Source organism: Neofelis nebulosa, chromosome 5 (genome assembly GCF_028018385.1).
Source record: "Neofelis nebulosa isolate mNeoNeb1 chromosome 5, mNeoNeb1.pri, whole genome shotgun sequence".
In the NCBI taxonomy this organism is placed as follows: Eukaryota; Metazoa; Chordata; class Mammalia; order Carnivora; family Felidae; genus Neofelis; species Neofelis nebulosa.
In genome coordinates this window covers 72,147,067-72,165,522 of record NC_080786.1, presented here as the reverse complement: position 1 = coordinate 72,165,522, position 18,456 = coordinate 72,147,067, and the positions used below count along the sequence as shown (strand labels likewise).

The 18,456-nt window shown below is 38.0% G+C and overlaps 1 protein-coding gene across 11 annotated transcripts in view; it reads left to right on the top strand.

Annotated features, from left to right (window-relative positions):
* PEX5L (peroxisomal biogenesis factor 5 like) overlaps positions 1–18,456 on the top strand; it is a 231,018-nt gene that overhangs the window by 61,279 nt on the left and 151,283 nt on the right. For 6 of the 11 annotated variants that reach the window (XM_058730586.1, XM_058730582.1, XM_058730584.1 and 3 more), the window contains exon 2: positions 548–619. The exons of 4 other annotated variants lie outside the window; for them this stretch is intronic. In XM_058730586.1, the coding sequence (XP_058586569.1) occupies positions 548–619 (72 nt within the window). Of the gene's footprint in view, positions 1–547; positions 620–1,964; positions 2,079–18,456 lie in introns of those variants that run through there. One more of the 11 variants, XM_058730589.1, reaches the window with a different exon arrangement.

Genomic DNA, 18,456 nt, shown 5'->3' with positions numbered 1-18,456 from the left:
ATATCTTTTAAAAATTATTTCTGAGTTATTTTTTCCAGTGTTAGTTTTCATCGGATTTGTAAGCAAATGTAGAAAATCTGTAGGTTCGTTATCTGAGTTGTATAGTGCTTATCTTATTCTTACAAATATAAAAGGGATTAAAATAAAACATTTAATCCTTGAAGTCTTAAGCATAGTGCAATTACTAAATGCAGTTTCAGTCTTTAATAAAAATGTGCTGGGACTCTTAAAGGAATTTTTGATCTATCTCAAATTATTAAAGAATCTGTTTTGAAACTACAAAATTGAAAAAACATAACAATATTCAGGAAAAGATTAAAAGTGTAATTTGGATGGGAGAGGCTAGGCAGAAATACTTGATGAGTAATTATAAGCCTGAAGTTTGACAATAAAAACATTTGCTGTTGTCCACGAGAGATTGATATAAAAAATGATGTATTTTGACAAGTGAACAAGCCTAAGTAAAGTATTTAAAAAGTATTAAGTGGAAATTAACATTATTAATGGAAAGAAACTAAATGATCATTTAAAATTATTCTTTCACAAGAAAAGTAAAGAAAAAGGATATGGAAAACTAAGCAGTGATGAAGACCTCGAAATAATTGTTGATCAAAAGCAGGTAAGTGAATGCTTACATACATTTTCTACTGTTGCACTGTAGATCTTTGACAGCTGAGGCCCTTTGAGTGTTCGGTCCTGCCCTGGTGGCTGTATTAGCCTGTCCAGCTGAGGCCCGCTTAACAAGATAGATTTTGAGAGCAGCTAAGCCTCCCCCTATGATCCCTCTGATCCACTGACTTCTACATGATGTCAACATGCATGTTCTATATATAAAGACAACGAAAAATAGAACAAGATAAGAGGACTTTTAGAAAATTACATGACCCAGGGAAAAATGAATCAATACAGCAATGATAATTTGGTTGGAGAAAAAAAATTAAACAAGAATCAGAAAGTGTGTTATTTTGAAAGTGAGAAAGCTAACATTAGTGTGAAACAATGAATATGCTTTAAGGGAAGGGGGGTAAAAGACCAAAAATACTGGGAAGTTGAAAACATATACATTGCCCAATTTACTTTATCAGAATATCTGCAATAAATATAGAGATTTTTTTTTTAATAAAAAGAAGAAGGTACTTAATATTCTTTAATACTGCCTGTGATTTGAAAAACATCTAGCTTGGATTTTATATGGGCCCATAAGGTGGAATGAAAGCTGCTTAATAGACCATAAACAATGACATACCAGGTAATGGAAGGTTTCCAACTAATGCCACTGAATTGGCATTGGCCCTTAATATCTCAGTTAATTATTGAGGAGACAAGATAACTGCACATCTATTTAATGTGTAAGTGGCCCTAATTCTGAGGGTGATGTAAGCTCAGGTGGAGACTGAGAAATAATTCAAAGGAGTCTGCGTAGATGAAAAGGTTAGAAAGAAAGCAGTCAGCAAGTTACAGAAAGGCAAGTTGCATTTGGACAGTTTCCTAATTGTGCGGTTTGTTTTGCATCATGACAACTGCATTAAAGGAGCCATTGTGTATATTTCTGAAAAAAAGAAAAATGACCACCAGAAGAGAGCAATCAGGAGCCGTTGAGTTAGAGACCTACTTCTTAGGTCTGGAATAATTGAAGTAGTTGAAATGGTCTTCTGGGAGAAAACTCACAAAAAAAAAGCATCTCCCCAGAAGTGCAGAATATGTTGATCTTACAGGGTTCACTCAGACTACCTTCAAATTAATGTTTCTTGCCTTATCTTTACTCTCCTGCTTTTGAGTAAATTGGGGGACAAGGAGTACAGGTCGGTGAGGACTTTGGCCATGTATTTCTACTTAGTGCCAAATTGTCAGGTTAGTTAATAGGATAAGTGTGGCTGGAGCTCGAGTGCTCTGCTGGGCTATTGGCTATCATTTTAATTATGCCAGATTAATTACTTGGAGCACACAATCTCCATCTCCCACAGATCCTATTCCTAGACTGACATTCTCATTGAAGGACTGGCAGATGAACTAATGAAATACAATTGAGTATATTATGAGAACACACATACCTATCCATTTCTCTATTAAAATGAAAAGTAAGTTATTTTTTTATTTCTTCCTTGATCATGTATAAGTCAAATGTTTATAATGTTTTTATAATGTTAATGTTAAATGTTTTTTGTACTTTGTTAGTATCATCCTACCCTCAAAGTCTGCTTTTCTTTCTTCCTTCCTTCCTTCCTTCCTTCCTTCCTTCCTTCCTTTTTTTTTCTTTGCCTTAAGCTTTTTTTTGTTTGTTTTAACTAAATTTTGGGATTCAGAAAACCATAAATGTATACATTGAGATCTCTGGAGTGGAAAGCCCAAGAGAGTCATTGTTCTTTTTTTCTCATGGTACCTTTCACAACATGTATGTAGTTGTCCCTAAACGCATTTTATTAACTGTTAAGGGAACCGACTTTGCTTCTGTTTCAGAAAATAATGCTATTTTATACCTGGATCAAATAAGGGAGGATTTGATTTGCTCAGTCATTGTTTGCCTCTGTAGTTATCATGTTTCTTCCAGTGGCATTGCACCAGTTGGAACCAGTTGGCAGTGACCCAGCTCTGCTGAGTCATTCATGTCAAAACACGTTTTAAAAGGCGAGTAATTATGAATATGAGTTGGCTTTCATGTTTGCTGTTGGCAGTAAGACTAGTCCTTCCTTTTTGGGAAGGTTTACTTGGTGGTGATGTTGTGAGCAAATCCTAGGTTGAAATAATGACAATGTTGATAACTCAAAGCAAAACATTTAGGAAAACACTCTAATTAGTCTTTATAATACCACCAAAAATTCTTTCTGTGCTTAAGAGATCAACATTAAAAGTGTGTATGTGTGTAAAACACATTTGTTTAATATTGCTTCATCTCATAGATATTATATTGGGGAGGAATCTTTATGCTCAATTTATTCTTCCTATAACATTTTACAAACATGGTAGATATTTTTGTTAGTCAATCTTCATATAACTGCCAAAAGAAAATCTAGAGAAGATAAATAAAATAGTTGGAGTGCTGTGCTGGGCAGAAGTCTACTAATCTCATTAAATCTGTCATTCAGAAGCTGTCGCTCTACAAATGCTGTGCAAGCTATATGCCATTTTATCAGTCGTGTGATTTGCAAGACTTGTACTTCCACAAAAAGTTCACAATTTTGCTTATATAAGCAAATTAATAACAGAAATAGCACAGAGTGTGTGGATTTTGTTCTCCCTGACTGCCTCCATTCAAGGGGGTAAAAGGTGATTTCTGTTATTTTTACATGAGAAAAAGTGATTTTGGAAATGTGTAAGGTTTTATTCTTAAAAGGCAATATTGTTCTTTTCTCTTTGTGAAATTTTATTAGAAAAATTTATTTGAAATACATATGAAAATGTTCTAGAGAATTCTTAGACTAGTGCTAATATCCTAAAGTAACAGGTGCCATATGTAATCACACATATATACACACATATATAGTCATTTAAATATAAATGTATGAGACTGGCATTGGAGTCCATATTTTCCACTAGAAATCCCTAGAGTTTTCAAACTTCAAGCATAGGAAAGCAATCGAAGGAAGCATATTCAATTAAAATCTTAATGGTTCTAAACCCCAGACATTTGACATAAATATATGTGTATTGCATTATTTATATAATCAGTAATATAATTATTAAATTATTACATGTAATTATTAATAAATATATAATTAATAAATTATATATTTGGCTTTCTAGAATAAATATTAAAAGAGAAATATTAAATGTATATTTTGGATCATTTTTATTATTCTTAAAATATTCTTTCCTGATTGATCTTGTAGATCTTGTTTAGGAATAGGTTTCATGTACATATTAATTTCCTTTTGAGATTTTAGGGATGGGAATGAGGGAGTAGATGGTCAAGTACCTTGAGTAAGGGATCAAAAACATTATCTACTTTGAATAAATAATAAATTCATTCTATTTTAAATTGCTATTTTTAATTAGAATACAGCCACCTTCGTTCAAGGTTTATAACATGCTGGACCAAGATGACTTTTCTTCTAAAATGTTTTCAATTTCCAAGCTAACTTAAAGGACATAACAAAAGGTAACACAAAAGTATAGAATTCATGATTATATGAAGGATACACTCACAGGCTCAAATATTTAAAGAATGGTTTTAACAGTATGTCATGGATCCAGTTGGCTATAGGACTCAGAGTTGCAGCTGCATAGCCTTCAGTGCAGTAAGGTGGGGAAATGTCAAATATCAGCCAGTTACAAGGGGAACAATTGTACAGAGGTCAGAGCAGTGGTTCTCAAATCTTAGCAGCCTCAGAATCCCCTGGAAGGCTTGTTGGAGGTTTTGGCATGGGGGGGTGGGGGGGTGGGGGAGATGCAGGCATCCCCAGAGTTTCTGATTCTGTAGGTAAGAGGTAGGGCCAAGAATTTGCATTTCTATATCCTTAGCTCCCACTGCTGGTCCCAGACTACACTTTGAGAACTGCTGGATCAAAGGAAACAATTATTGTAGTTCTAAAGGGAAAACATAGTTATATAAGGACTTGTAATAAATTCTACACTCTTCAACTGAGCATTACCTGGATACCTAAAGACTAGAATTCATAGACATCCAACATAATGATGCTGAAAACAAGAAAACCACAACCATTTATACTCAAAGGTGCTTTTAAGACCCAGGTTTGTAGTATGACTAAATTCCACTCAATAGCCTTGTGAGCATGAATCAGTTTGAGGTATTTATTTATTTGTCAAATATTATTCTGCTCTTACCATCTCTTAGAGTTTCTCTGAGAAGATAGAATCTATTATAATGCTTTATAAACTGTAAATCGTTATGCCATTTTAATTAACTAGTCATTACCGCTATATCAGTCTGCTTCACCTGACACATGAATTATCATAGACTAGATGGCTTAAACAATAGACATTTATTTCTCACAGTTCTGGAGGCTGGGAAGTCCAAGATCAAGGTGCTGGTATGGCCAGTTTCTGGTAAAAGCTCTCTCTTCCTGGCTTATAGATAGCTGCATTGTCACTGTGCTTTCTGTGTTTTCATATGGCAAGGAGAAAGAGCTCTGGAGTCTCTTCCTCTAATTAGGGCCCTACCCTTATGGACTCATTTAACCTTCACTTCTTCTTGTAGGCCCTATCTCCAAATATAGTCACACTGGGCTTCAACATATGAATTTGTGGGGAGGGACACAAGCACTCAGTCCCTAGTACCCCACAACCCCAATTTAGCAGAATATTGAGATCTAGAAAGGTGAATCAAGTTGCCCTGAGTCCTGATTAGGTACATAGAGAACACTGGAAGCCAGCCCTCCCTCCTGACAGTCCAGTACTCTTTCTGTCACTCCATGTAGCTCTCTACAGTTGCCCGTTACTGTCATCCCATAGGTGGGTCTTAAGAAACTATTTTGTTCCAGTGTTTTAATTGTATAAATATACTAAGAAATATCATAATTGGCCAGTATTTATTTATTGAACCCTCACAGGGATAATCTTTTCCATAAACACTGCTTAACTGTTTACTTCCCTCTTGGCCCCTATGGATTTGTTAGGAGAGAAATGCTCTTCAGAGTAAGTGTATACAGAAGTAGAGCTAAAAGGTTGTTGACATTCTGTTACTCTTCCCTTCCCTACAAAACTTCCTCAGAGAGGAGGCATGAGAGCACCATGGAGAGAGACAAAACATACTTTTCTTGGCCCAAAACCTTTCTGAGAGTGTCCTTTTAAATTTATAGGAGAAGCCTGAGCAGAAAGCAATGGAAACTAGAATTTCTGTGATTTTTCTCTAAAGAAAAAGAAGAAACAAAGTATAGCCACCCCCTTGTATTTTCAGTAACATGGAAGCATTTGGATAGGATTGCAATTCTATCCTAGTGGTCATTGTGGGGATGAATCCTAAAGAAGAGAATACAAGCCATCATGAAATAAAAATGGAAGAATGAGAAAAACCAATGAACGGGAAAGGGTACCTAACTTCCCTCTGGTGTTAACAGATAGTGTGGTCGTATCACCATCTAAGCAGCTGACACGAGTCTTGGATTCATAAATGCTAAAGGGATGGGGGTGATATGTGTCACTGCCTTGTACTCAGCACCATCTGGCCAGTGCTTTCTTTGCCATTACAATATGGCAGCTTAACTTAAATATAATTCAGATCCTATTACTTCTGAGGAGATTTTAAAGTGTGAGACCATGTTTCTTGGTATCATGTGTAAAACTGGCCTGGAATACCTTCTTGGGGATCAGTATTGGTCACCAAGAACAGAAACCCCTCTAGAGTTGCAGAAAAGAGACCATCTGGTCAGCCTGGAGATTCTGAAGCAGGACGCTCTGAGACACTGAAAGGACAGAGCACATTCTGCAGTTGTGGTTGCCCTCATTACTCTCAGAGCAGACAGATTCATTAGTGCTTTCTTTAGGAAAGACTGATAGATGAAAAATGGTTCAATGAAAATAAGGCATACGTATTTGTGATGAGAGAGACTGAAGCTATTTAAATTTGCTGTCTATCTGAAATCAACATTGTAGTAAACAAAGATTCACTGCTGTAGTCCAATCAGTGCCATCTTGTCTGCAAAGCTATTTATCATCATAAATATTGTACAAGAAAGGGGAAAAGTTTTCCACTAGGTTAAGTAGAAAAATTACTGGAATAAAGGCATGATCACCCTGCGTTTTATTCCTGAATATTTCCTATTTTTGTTAAGAAACAGAAAAATCGTTCTGAGTTACTGGTAATTTGGCAAGGGTGGAGTGGGGGGAAGCATAGTAATGCAAAATATTTTATTTTATGTTTTCCTTATAAACTCACAATGGGGAGTTTATTTTTGTTTGTTTAACTTCATGCATTTCAATTCAGTGTACCAATTCCCCTAAGCATCACCTCTGACTGTAAGAAAAACAAAAAGGGTAGACCTAATATCTTAATTTCAGAGTCTTCTGACATGTTACTGAGACCTGAAGGTAGAAGCCCAGAAGATGTAGATGGCCACTCTTTATAGAGTGACACAGAGACAAGCAAGAGAAACCTGAAGTAGGAGACCATCATTCTAGCTTCTAGTCTCGAATCGCAACTAACTAAGCAGAAGACACTAGGGTGAGCAATTTAAGTTCTCTGGGTTTCTGTTTCTTTATCTCTAACGTGGAATAACACCATCTGGCTCAGATGTCTGTTGTGAGATTCAGATGGGGATATCCCTCTGGAGAACCTTGCATTCAGCTCATCCTCTTTTGGTCAGAACCAAGCCTAGAATCCAGGGCCACTGCAGCCTTTCTTTCATGTTCTTTCCACCAGCAGCTCATGCTTCCCTGAACATCAGGTTGGTTGCTGCATTGCAACATTTTTGCTTTGCTTATTCCCACTGCTTCACAAGTGTTCTGCATGCTTTCTGTAAGGTGCCATCAGGTACTCTAGTGCTGGCTCCTCTGTCCCCACAAGCTTTGGACATTGTGAATATATGACAAAGTTGTTACACAGTGGTAGGAACAGGGCTTTCATAGTCAGGAATCTGAATTAAATCTGAATGAAAACAGGGTATGGTCACATAATAGTTTTATTATGGGAAAATTAACCAGCCTCTATGAGCCTCAGCCTGCTGTCTATAAAATGAGGAAAATACTATCTATTTCATAAAATAGTTGGGAGGACTAATAAGTTGCTGTATATAAATGCCTAGCAAAATGCATGGCATAACAAGTACTTTATAAATGGAAGGTACAGGAATTAGGGGGGTGGTGATGGTAAAATTCTTAGATTTTTTTTTTTTTAATTATTTTTTTTTTCAATGTTTTTTATTTATTTTTGGGACAGAGAGAGACAGAGCATGAACAGGGGAGGGGCAGAGAGAGAGGGAGACACAGAATCGGAAACAGGCTCCAGGCTCCGAGCCATCAGCCCGGAGCCCGATGCGGGGCTCGAACTCACGGACCGCGAGATCGTGACCTGGCTGAAGTCGGACGCTTAACCGACTGCGCCACCCAGGCGCCCCTAAAATTCTTAGATTTTTATTGGCTGTACAGTTCCCTTGGATTTCTTCGGGACTGAGTTATAATAATTCTAAACAACCAAGTCTATTCTGGGGTCATAGATACATCCTTCTTGGATCCACTAGGTACAGAAATGAGGAGAATAGATTGTGTATAAGGAAAATAGGGAGTGAGGGAGAAAGCCTCACAAGCTGGCCCCTCTAGAGGCGGCAGCACCTACCAGATCCAGCTAATTGCCATCTTGCTGGAAATTGGCTCAGAGTCACCACATATACTAATTTTTCAAGAGAAGCAATTTGCTGCTTTTTAAATGTTTAAAGTCAATTTAAAGTTGTTACAACAGGGGCGCCTGGGTGGCGCAGTCGGTTAAGCGTCCGACTTCAGCCAGGTCACGATCTCGCGGTCCATGAGTTCGAGCCCCGCGTCAGGCTCTGGGCTGATGGCTCAGAGCCTGGAGCCTGTTTCCGATTCTGTGTCTCCCTCTCTCTCTGCCCCTCCCCCGTTCATGCTCTGTCTCTCTCTGTCCCAAAAATAAATTAAAAAAAAATTAAATTAAATTTAAAAAAATAAATAAATAAATAAAAAATAAAGTTGTTACAACAATGTGTAGTCAAACAAAGCAGTCTGAGTCTATATACAACCCTGGGGTTCCAATTTGTGACCTGTTATACTCATGAGATTCTAAAATCAAAGGAGAGTAGGATGCTGACATGGGCCTGGGTGGGCCTCTGCTCTCCCCTTCTTATTTCTCTCCTGCTTTATACCCTCCACCTTAAAAACTAACTTAACATAGTTGTTGATTTGATGAAAATAATGAACATTAAAGTATAATTGTCAGATGGTTTTAAGTCTTCCAAGAAGTTCAAAAACCCAAAAGGGAACTGAACCATTTAACCTAAAATGTAAAAGAATACTCATCTGATAAAATGAGAAGGTCAGATATTATAAGCAGAAGGCATTGCCGATATTTCCTCCTATTCAGGTCTTTGGCCACCTCTTGGCAGCCTAGCATCTCAGTGAGTACGCAAGTTACCAACATTGTTGGATAGCAAGCATCAGCTTCCCTCTACCAGTCCATCTTCCCCAATTTTCCAGACAGTAATGAAAATAACAGGGCTCGGTTAAAAACTATAATCACCAAGAGAGATCATGAATTGCCACCTCAAGTTCAACAAATATGTATGCATCACAGATCTTTATTTTAAAGTATTAATATACAGTCTATGTTCATTACATACAACATGAGAAAAACCTGGACTTTCCAGTTGGAAAAATGTAGATGTTAAGTAATTTTCAAATAGCCCATTTTTTTTCTTTTTAATCGAATGGGGAAAGGTGCTGGCAGCATGTTTAGTCAGTGAGAAAATAAAGCAAAATTGAAATGACATGAGCTGACATGCTGGGTGTAAAAATGATGTGATATATGAAAATAACAGCCAGAGATGGTAATACTTAAAAGCAGACTCAGCCGATTGGAATGCAACCATTCAACCTTTCACTGTGGAAGATTTGTTGTGCTTTTACTGGCTTGTTTCTGGTTTTGTTTTGGTTTTTTGGTGGTTGTTTTTGTTGCTGTTTTAAGTAGATTCATCTGACCAACATGAGAACCGTGGACATCAGAGCTGTTAGGAACTTTAGATAATCTAATCCTGGAGCTTTCAAACTGTGCTCTGCGGGGCCCATTCTGGATTGTGAATTGGTGGGGAGGGCTGTCTGTGATGTGGCACCATCCCTTAGAGAGCGAGTCAGCCACTGGGTGTGCAGACAGGCTTTGTTCAATGAAAGGGTGCTGCTGCTAAGAAATTTAATTATATTATTCTAGTTCCATCAAAATAAGTTAAATGAATTTAAGAGTAGGGAGATAGCTTGACTGTGTCACCAGGTTATTTTATATCAGGTCTGCAGCCTCTAGTCTTGGGTTCATTCATCTATCCTTGTAACTGCCTTTCTAAATTAAGCTGCTTATCCTTTCTTCTATATTCCCTCATGCTGGTCAACTAAATATACCAACCAAGTCAGAAAAATCACTTGAAAGAAGTGTGCATTTCAAGTGCACAGCTTAATCTATGAAATTTGTTCTGGTGGATTTTTATGAAAGAATGTTTACATGAGATGCTTCCTACTTCATAAAGGGGACCTCACAACTTTATGACAACTTCCCAGTATATATCAGGATTCAGGTAGTAAGGATTTTAAAAGCGGAATTTGTATCTCCTAAGACACCCCTAACAAGATGAGCAAAATGCTTCCCCCATGCCGAAGCAGACAGTTTCTACAGCTCATCTCAGGTCTTCTCCACCTGGATCAGTTTATCATCTCCTCCTCCGTTGGCTGTGCGCATTGTGGGCCGTGTCCATGGTTCCACATGGAGTGTCCCAGTCCATCCATTTTGAGATGCGCTGCCAGTGTTTCACCCTGCAGGTGAACTCACTGATTACTGGTCGGATCGGTGGCTGTTGCCATAAGGGCTTTGAAAGCCAGGTGTGGGTGGAAATATTTATACTCATATTTACATTACATATTCAAAATCTGATAAATAAAGATAACAAAGGAGCAGACACACCATACAAATAATTTTTTTTTCTTATTTTGATATTTAAACAGCAGAGAGAGTTAAGAGTGTAACTGTCTCTTCCCCTTCTGACTTTGGACCCAGATGTCTGTGATCTGCCATGGCCCCGACCTTGTCATTTCTGTGGTTGTGCATTTATTTCTCTCCCATCCAGGCTTCACCATACCGAGGCCTTTCCTTTCTGCTCAGCCCCATTCTCTGATCCCTTCCTCTGGAATGTGTCTCTTATTCTGACACTGCATATATAAGCTTTGACAGAAATGCAGTTCTTGCAAAACTGCTTTTTTTTTTAATGCTCCACTGCTTCCTTCCCTTTCTCCAAAACAACTCTACAATTCTGTCATTCCCATTTTAAGTCATTAATTTTTCACATGGTCTACCCCCAATCATAGTGAGTACCACTTCCTTCCTATCTTGTGATCTGGGGAAAACACATGCATACACAAATGATCATTCAACACAATTGTTATTTATTCCTCACCATAGTATTTTTTTTGGCCAAATGATCTCATTCTTGAAATATATGAATAAGTGACTTATTACAGAAATGGTGAGAGAATGTACCATCTCGGCTTTGTGTGGGATGTTCTGAATAGAAAAAACATTCATTCATCACTTTTTTCCAACAAAATTATCTCATTTGTATAATTTGTGAATAATTAATGAATTCTTATGGTAGAAAACACTAAACAGTTTATGGAAGTAGTTTTCTTCCAGACAAAGTTTGTCCAATGATCATTTCCCTAGAGTCTCAGCTTCTATTTTTAAACTTTAAATGTGCCCCCAAAACTGATGCATTAATTTTTGTGAACTATGGGAGTAGTTTCTGAAAAACAATTACTGAGTGATGGTGCATTCGTTGATGGATTTTTTTAATCAACTTGTTTAGTACAGAATAAAACAAATTGAAGCTCATGAACAGGCTTACTCTTCAATTTTTATGCTAAAGATGGAAAACCTTGGAAACTTTGCTTTTGCAGAAAGGGAAACAATTTGTTTTTCACTAAACGAATGAGCAGTCTTATCCTTCCATCCAAACTCCAAGGAACTTGATTTAAAATCATCTCCCTGTGGATCTATGAACCACGGTAGCCCAACAAGACATGCCCCGTGGACTCCAACACTGCTCGGCTTAGTGTAGCACACAGGTGGTAGGCACCCAAGACTGCAGACAACCAAGGCTTGTCACCGTCTCCCAAATAAAATGCAAACCCTTCAGTTGAACTTGCATGCTGTGCGTGGTCCAGCCCCTGACCACCCTGTTATCCTCATTCAGTGCTGCCTCCACTCTACACCCCATTCATATTGAACAACTGGAAGAACCCCAGGTGTGTAGCGCTCTTCCTCCCTCTTGGCCTTCACCCTCTATATGTATATGTGTATACAGTCTGTATCACTGATCTTCTGATATGCCCCTGGGAGTGAAGGGTATAGGTTGGAGGGATGGAGGCCTCCTCATGGTTCTGACTGAAGCTTTCCCCTTTACATATCCAAATGCTAAGAGAGGAGAGAGAAAGAACAGTCTCTCTTGGCTCTGTACACAAGCAGACTTCTTAAATCCTAAAAATGTGGGGAGAAATGAGGAAAAAATGAAAAACAAAAGTAAAGTCTACTCCTGAAGAGAAGGGGAGCAAAGGGGAAACAGAAAAACCTGAGAGTCTTTTCTTTATAGAAAAGATTCTATCTGATAGAATCTTGATATCTAAATAATTTTGATATCTAAATAATTTTGCTATGTATTTTCAGTGGCTTTGTTGTAGGGGAAAATGTTTAATTATGTTTAGTACATTTATGCCTTTTGTGGTTGTAAAAAAAATTAGAGCTTGATTCTGCCCTCTTCCCGAGGTTCATCCCCCCATGTGATATTCAGGGGAGCAGTGGAGAGAGAGCACAGCAGGACCAGCTCAGGGGATGTTGGCAACATTTAACTTTCCAGTATTCAAGGGAGATAACTAAACAGGGAATCATATATTTAAAAATTGGTTCTAAGATAAACTATGTGAACAAAATTAAATTGTCTTTTATTTTTCTCCATTACGAAGTCACCTAATAAAATAACTTCTGGAGGAAGATACATGTTTTAAAAATATGTGTATTTCAGTGGAAATGATCTAACCTTTTAGATAGATCACTCATTTATTTTACAGAAACTTCTTGGCAGTGCATTTCTTGCTAGGTGTTTGCCAGTTGCTGGGACACAGAGATGACATAAACATACTCATGGCCCTTGAGAAGTCAACAGTATGTTGCGGACCTTCTTAGATACCAACACTTAGCATTTACTATGTGCTACACCCTTTTGTAAAAGCTTTATATAGATTATATAGATTTATATAGATTAACTCATTTAACCCTCCCAACAACTCCATGATGTAGGTCCTATCCCCATTTCATCATGCACACTAACGCACAGGGAGTTTACACAGGTCTGCTACATTGCACAGCTACAAGGAAATGTGCTGTGTGCAGCAGTATATGCAGCCGTGGGTCCCAGGAGTTCACAATTAGGAGGTTATCTTTCCATCATCCTTCCCTGACTTATTAGGGAGATAGTAGATAGATATATTAGTAATGGTACTATCTTGACTGTGCTAGGAAAAATAATGTAACATGGTAGAATCTGAGAAAGCCTTTCTGTTTATAAAGGAAAGATGCATTTGATAAAGAAAAGCATAAATGAATTAAGATGGGTAAACTGGAAAAGAAATATTCTCCCTTCAAAACAAAAGTATTCTTGTGTGTGTGTGCGTGTGTGTGTGTGTGTGAGAGAGAGAGGGAGAGAGAGAGGCAGAGAGACAGAGAATGTGTGAATACATAGCCATAAACCCACATACCCCAAAGCAAACCTATGAAAAAGGTCAGTTGCCCAGTCCTAGAAGAAATGCCCACCTCTGAGGCCATGGGGACACTGCACTGCACTGAATGGTGGGACCAGGTGACCAGACTGTCTTGCAAGGGAACCAGGAAAATGCACATATTGCATTGCAGTTGCTACATGTGCTTCATGTCCTCCCATTTGAGGTGCTTCTCATGATAAATCCAATCCTTACTTTGTGTCTAGAACTACCTCTGTGCTCCCCACATTTGAAAAATTCCATGCCTGGAACAAAACCAGAAAGTTCGTCACTTCAGCCTTTGTTAAATAACTTTCTGTTATGGGAGTAGATTGCTGTGCTCTGAAAATGTCACTCTGACAGCTGCCCTACAGTGGCTGACCTTTCTTCTCCGGCTGAAGTCCCTGCTGAACTGTTTGGTAGAGCTAGTTTATCCCAACTTGCTGGCAGATCTCCAGTTTCTCTGCATGCCCATTTGGAAAAGTGGTCTAAGGGTTGATATTTTGCCACTTATGACTTTCACCCAAAACACCTCTGCCCCTCTGAGCTTCCTATGATCCCTGTATCCTCCCAAAAGCAGCGCTCTGGTCTTCCTCCACAAACCTTACCTGTTAGTGCTGGAGGGTCACCCTCGGGGTCCCTTCTCCCTGCTTACTCTGCTTATTATGAGTATATGAAACCCTCCTCAGAAACTGTGGATGAGGGGTGCCTGGGTGGCTGAGTCCATTAAGCATCAGACTCTTGATTTCAGCACAGGTCATGATCCCACAGTCATGCGATTGAGCCCCATATTGGGCTCCACACTGAGCACGGAGCCTGCTTGGGATTCTTTCTCTCTCCCTCTCCCCTGCTTGCACACTGTCTCTCTCAAAAAAAAAAAAAAACAAAAACAAAAAACTTTGGATGAGACAGGAAGTCTCACCCTTGCTCCCAGGGACTCTTCATTTTGCATACTCTCTCATTTTTGCATGGTCACAAGCATAATTTTCATTTTTTGCAGAGTTGCAGTCAGTATGCATTCAGTTTCATTTCTGTTTCTTTATGTAACATCATGCCACCCTCACTTTTCCACATTGATATTTAGTTTTTATAAATGTCACTTTAATGGTTGCCTTATATTGATTCAAGGTGATCCTTAGGCATTTTTTTTTCTATGACTTTCCCTGACTTGAGTAGTGACCATCCAAAGCTTTCTCTTCTTCTTTCAGGATGCAGGTTATCAAATAAAAAGAAACGGAAGGGATTGCCAGAAAATCGTGTACATTACTATGATTAGACATATACGGATTGACCATGAATTATGCATGATGTTTATGGGAATTTGCACAGTGTCATCTTTTAATATCCCTGCTGCACCTTTAAATATCACTGAAGATGCCACCATGCATGTTGCTCTGCTCTCATAAAACCTTAGCTTTAAATCACAACCTACATGGCAGTTATATGGGATTCTGCTTCCTGAGGCTGACCACAGCCAAATTACAAACATTGATTTGCATAAATTTGGCTTGCATGAATTTTTAAGTTTGCTGAGAAGGGAAATTGACTAAATATTGTTAGAGCCACAAATAACTTGGGATATAATTTACTTTTGTACCATATGGATTGAGGACACAGATGTATGGACCCACTAGGATATTCCTATGCCAAAAAAATATATAGACTTAAAGACCCATAAGTGAAGCAACTTATATGATGGGAGTGCCACTAATTGCATTATAAAATTAAGCCCTATGACTTCTTCATATTGAAAGGCAATGATAAAAATAAATAATTATGAATGCATTTTAGAGTATCTGGTCTTTTCAGTGAGCATTCTAAATTAAAATTTTTTGCTCAGGTCCTAAAATGCAAAACTAACTCTACAGTTGCAAGGGGTGCAGGAAGTTATTAGGTCTATTAGCAGAGCTAAAATACAACTAGGATGCTAAGATTCAAGTTCCTTGCTCTGCCGATGACTTTCTATTTAACCTTGAACAAATCTCTAAGCCTTGACTTTCCTATCAGCAAAGTGATAATATTTTCCTTACTTCTATCTCACAAGAATGCTGGAAGAATTCCTTAAAGAAAACTTAAAAAATAATCATCTGAACTACCCAAGAGGATTACTTCCTGTGAATAAATCCAAAACCGTATCATCTGTAAGGATGCCACTCACTAATGCTCTGGGGTTGTAAATTGACCTCTTGTGTTAAAGAGCAATTTAAAAATGAAATTCCCTGTAGAAAAATGAACACATCCATTATTATTACTTTTAGATCAGTAATGCTTGAGGAGAGAGGCAATGTGGCTTAATTTTATGAATTTGCAGGTGATAGAATTACATTGCATTTCCTTTTGAGTGATTCATAATTTTCTCTCTAATCATAATGAGAAAAAGAGTGGATAAGTTTTCATATTTATGTCTTTCGACTGTCTTGCAAAGATTTATGTTATAGATGGTTCTGAGGAAATAACATCAGTACTGATTTTGTTCTTTTTAAATGAACAAAACTTTTTCCTGGAAAAGTAAAGCTTATGCTGAGGCTTCTAAACTTTACTTAGTGGTTGAGAAATATTACATTCCAAGTAAAAACAACATAAGCTATCTGTTCCTTAGGACTAGAAAAAGGCCTCCTAGATTCATTTTAACCCCTGAGCCTTCTTTTTAAAAAAAATGAAAAGCATGTAGAATTCATAATGAGTCTTTAGCAGAAAAGTCACATGATATCTCTCAAAACACAGAGAAACCAAATTAACCTCAGCAAGGTAGGAGCCAGTGAAAGAACTTCTTCTCACAAAGTAAGTTGACATTTCAAACTGCCCTATATAGTTTGAAGGGAATTGGTCCCTTTATCAATAAACTGTCTTCAGAACAGTTATTTCAGGGTACACTGGTGCAAAAGGTTAGTAACCAAGAATGAGTTCTTATTTAGAAATCTTATTTAGTTCAGATTTAGAAATCTGCTTCTGACATCACAAATAAGGCCTACAATCAGCTTCCACAGAACATCCAGCCTATCAGAATGGGGAAAAAAAATTTTTTAAGTGCATAATCTTAAAGTTCATGGTGGAGCCAGAGTTAGGGACAGAGTAAAGGAGGGTGCAGAGAAATTTAGATAAATCAGTTTGTGCGGAGGTCATTTTAAACACTTGTGTAAGCATTGTAGATGAGATTGTTGGAATTGGTTGGAGCAAACTTTAAAATCCCAACAGTCCAGTTTAGTTACATTATGACAGAAGTGGGGGGGAGGCAGTGAGAATAAAGGGAATTCACATTATCAAGCACATGTGCTAGACAACAACCTAACAGGTATTATTGTTATTATGCCAATTTTTCAAAATGGGGGAGGGGGACAAACCCAAAGCTCAGAAGGATCGAGAAACCTTTTTGAAAAGAGTGGTATAACTCATAAAGCACCAGAAATGGAATTGAAATAAATTCTTCCTCCAAAGCCCATGTTCCTCCTGCCAGCTGCCTTTCCACAAGCCATCAAGAAAATTAAAACTGCACCACATTTTGTTTAATTTAAAGACACAGCCCTTAGTTACTGTATATATTGCCTAGTACCCTGGGGAGTTTAAATAAAAGAGCCTTCTTTGAAAAAAAGTCACAGATAGCAAAGAGAAAGGTGGGGCTGAGTCAGGGTCAAAGCAAAGCCCCTTCTGATCACCTGCTGGGGAATTGCCAGTCCCTACCTAGAGATTCTTTGGAAGAAGTTCAGTGCTGAATAATGGAAGTAAGCAGGCAGAGGGTTCTAGAATGCCGTGTCCTGTTTCCTACTTTGCACATAACCAAGCTATATTTCACTCATAATTGGCCCAAAGACAAATTGTACTGGAAAAATGGCTCATTTCACCAGGCATTTCTTCTATTCTGAGCACCAAAGCTTCTATATTCATGACCGATTTTCTTTTTTCACTGAAAGTTAATTCCTAAGCTTAGTTCTTGTAGATCTTAAGTTAGTAAAGCTATCCAAGGATGGTACAAAAGAACAAAAAAGAAATCTCTTTGGAACTGAAGAAGCAACAGGTTCCCCAGTTGGCCGGTGAGATCACGCTTACATCTCTCTTGGGATATATAGACTAATAATGTTGAGAAACATAAGAGTTAAAATTTTTGTAACTTTTCTAGAAGACTAAAGTAGACAAAGGGGTCACCTACACAGAATATTTCACTTTAGGGGGTATATTGAGTCTCTCTGGCCCACTTTTAGCTTCATCATTCATTAGTTGCCAAACATTTGCTTTCTCACTACATTCATGTTGGTTGACCAGGTCTCCCCTTCCAGCTCTTCTACTTCTCTCATGATTTACTGCATTTTGGCTTTTGAATCTATTCCTCAGAGAGGCTGTCTTCCTTCACTTTTGGTGGAATGGATTTCCTAACATCATTCCACCATTTCCATCCTGAGTCATGGTGAGACCCTCCCATAGTTCAGTCTCTCCATCACTGAGGATGAGTCATTTAGAGACATTCCTTATAGCACTGTGGAAGCCATTTATAAATGATACAGCCTTCTTGCATCTCAAAACAAAGCAAAATGAAATTTTTAACAGTTAAATAGCTCAAGACTTTTTATTAAACAATACAAACCTCCTTGATTATGCCAGCATACAAATATGCCATATTGGATGGCATCAGTAGCAGAATCTTTAAATAAAATAACTGTGAACAGTTTAAGCCACTTTATTTCATTGCTTTTAATTTCACCACCACCCTCATCATCACATACTATTGAAAACCCACCTTGGACCATGTGGCATAAACATTGTCCCTGTTCTTGAGAATTATATGTTCTATGTATATTTAGGCAAATAATGCCTAAACAAAGTGGATTTTAAAAGGCAGCAGTTTGTCTCTCTCTCTCACTTAAAAGAAGTCTGTAATTACACTATTTAGGGTTGGTACAAGACCACTCCAAAGTCATCAGAGATGAGGGCTTCTCCCAGCTCTCTTTTCCACTGTACCTTGAAAGAGGCCCTGTTCCTCATATTCCAAAATGGCTGCTGAACCCCATCAATCATCTCTGAGTTCCAGAAAGCAGAAGTGAGAGAAAGGCA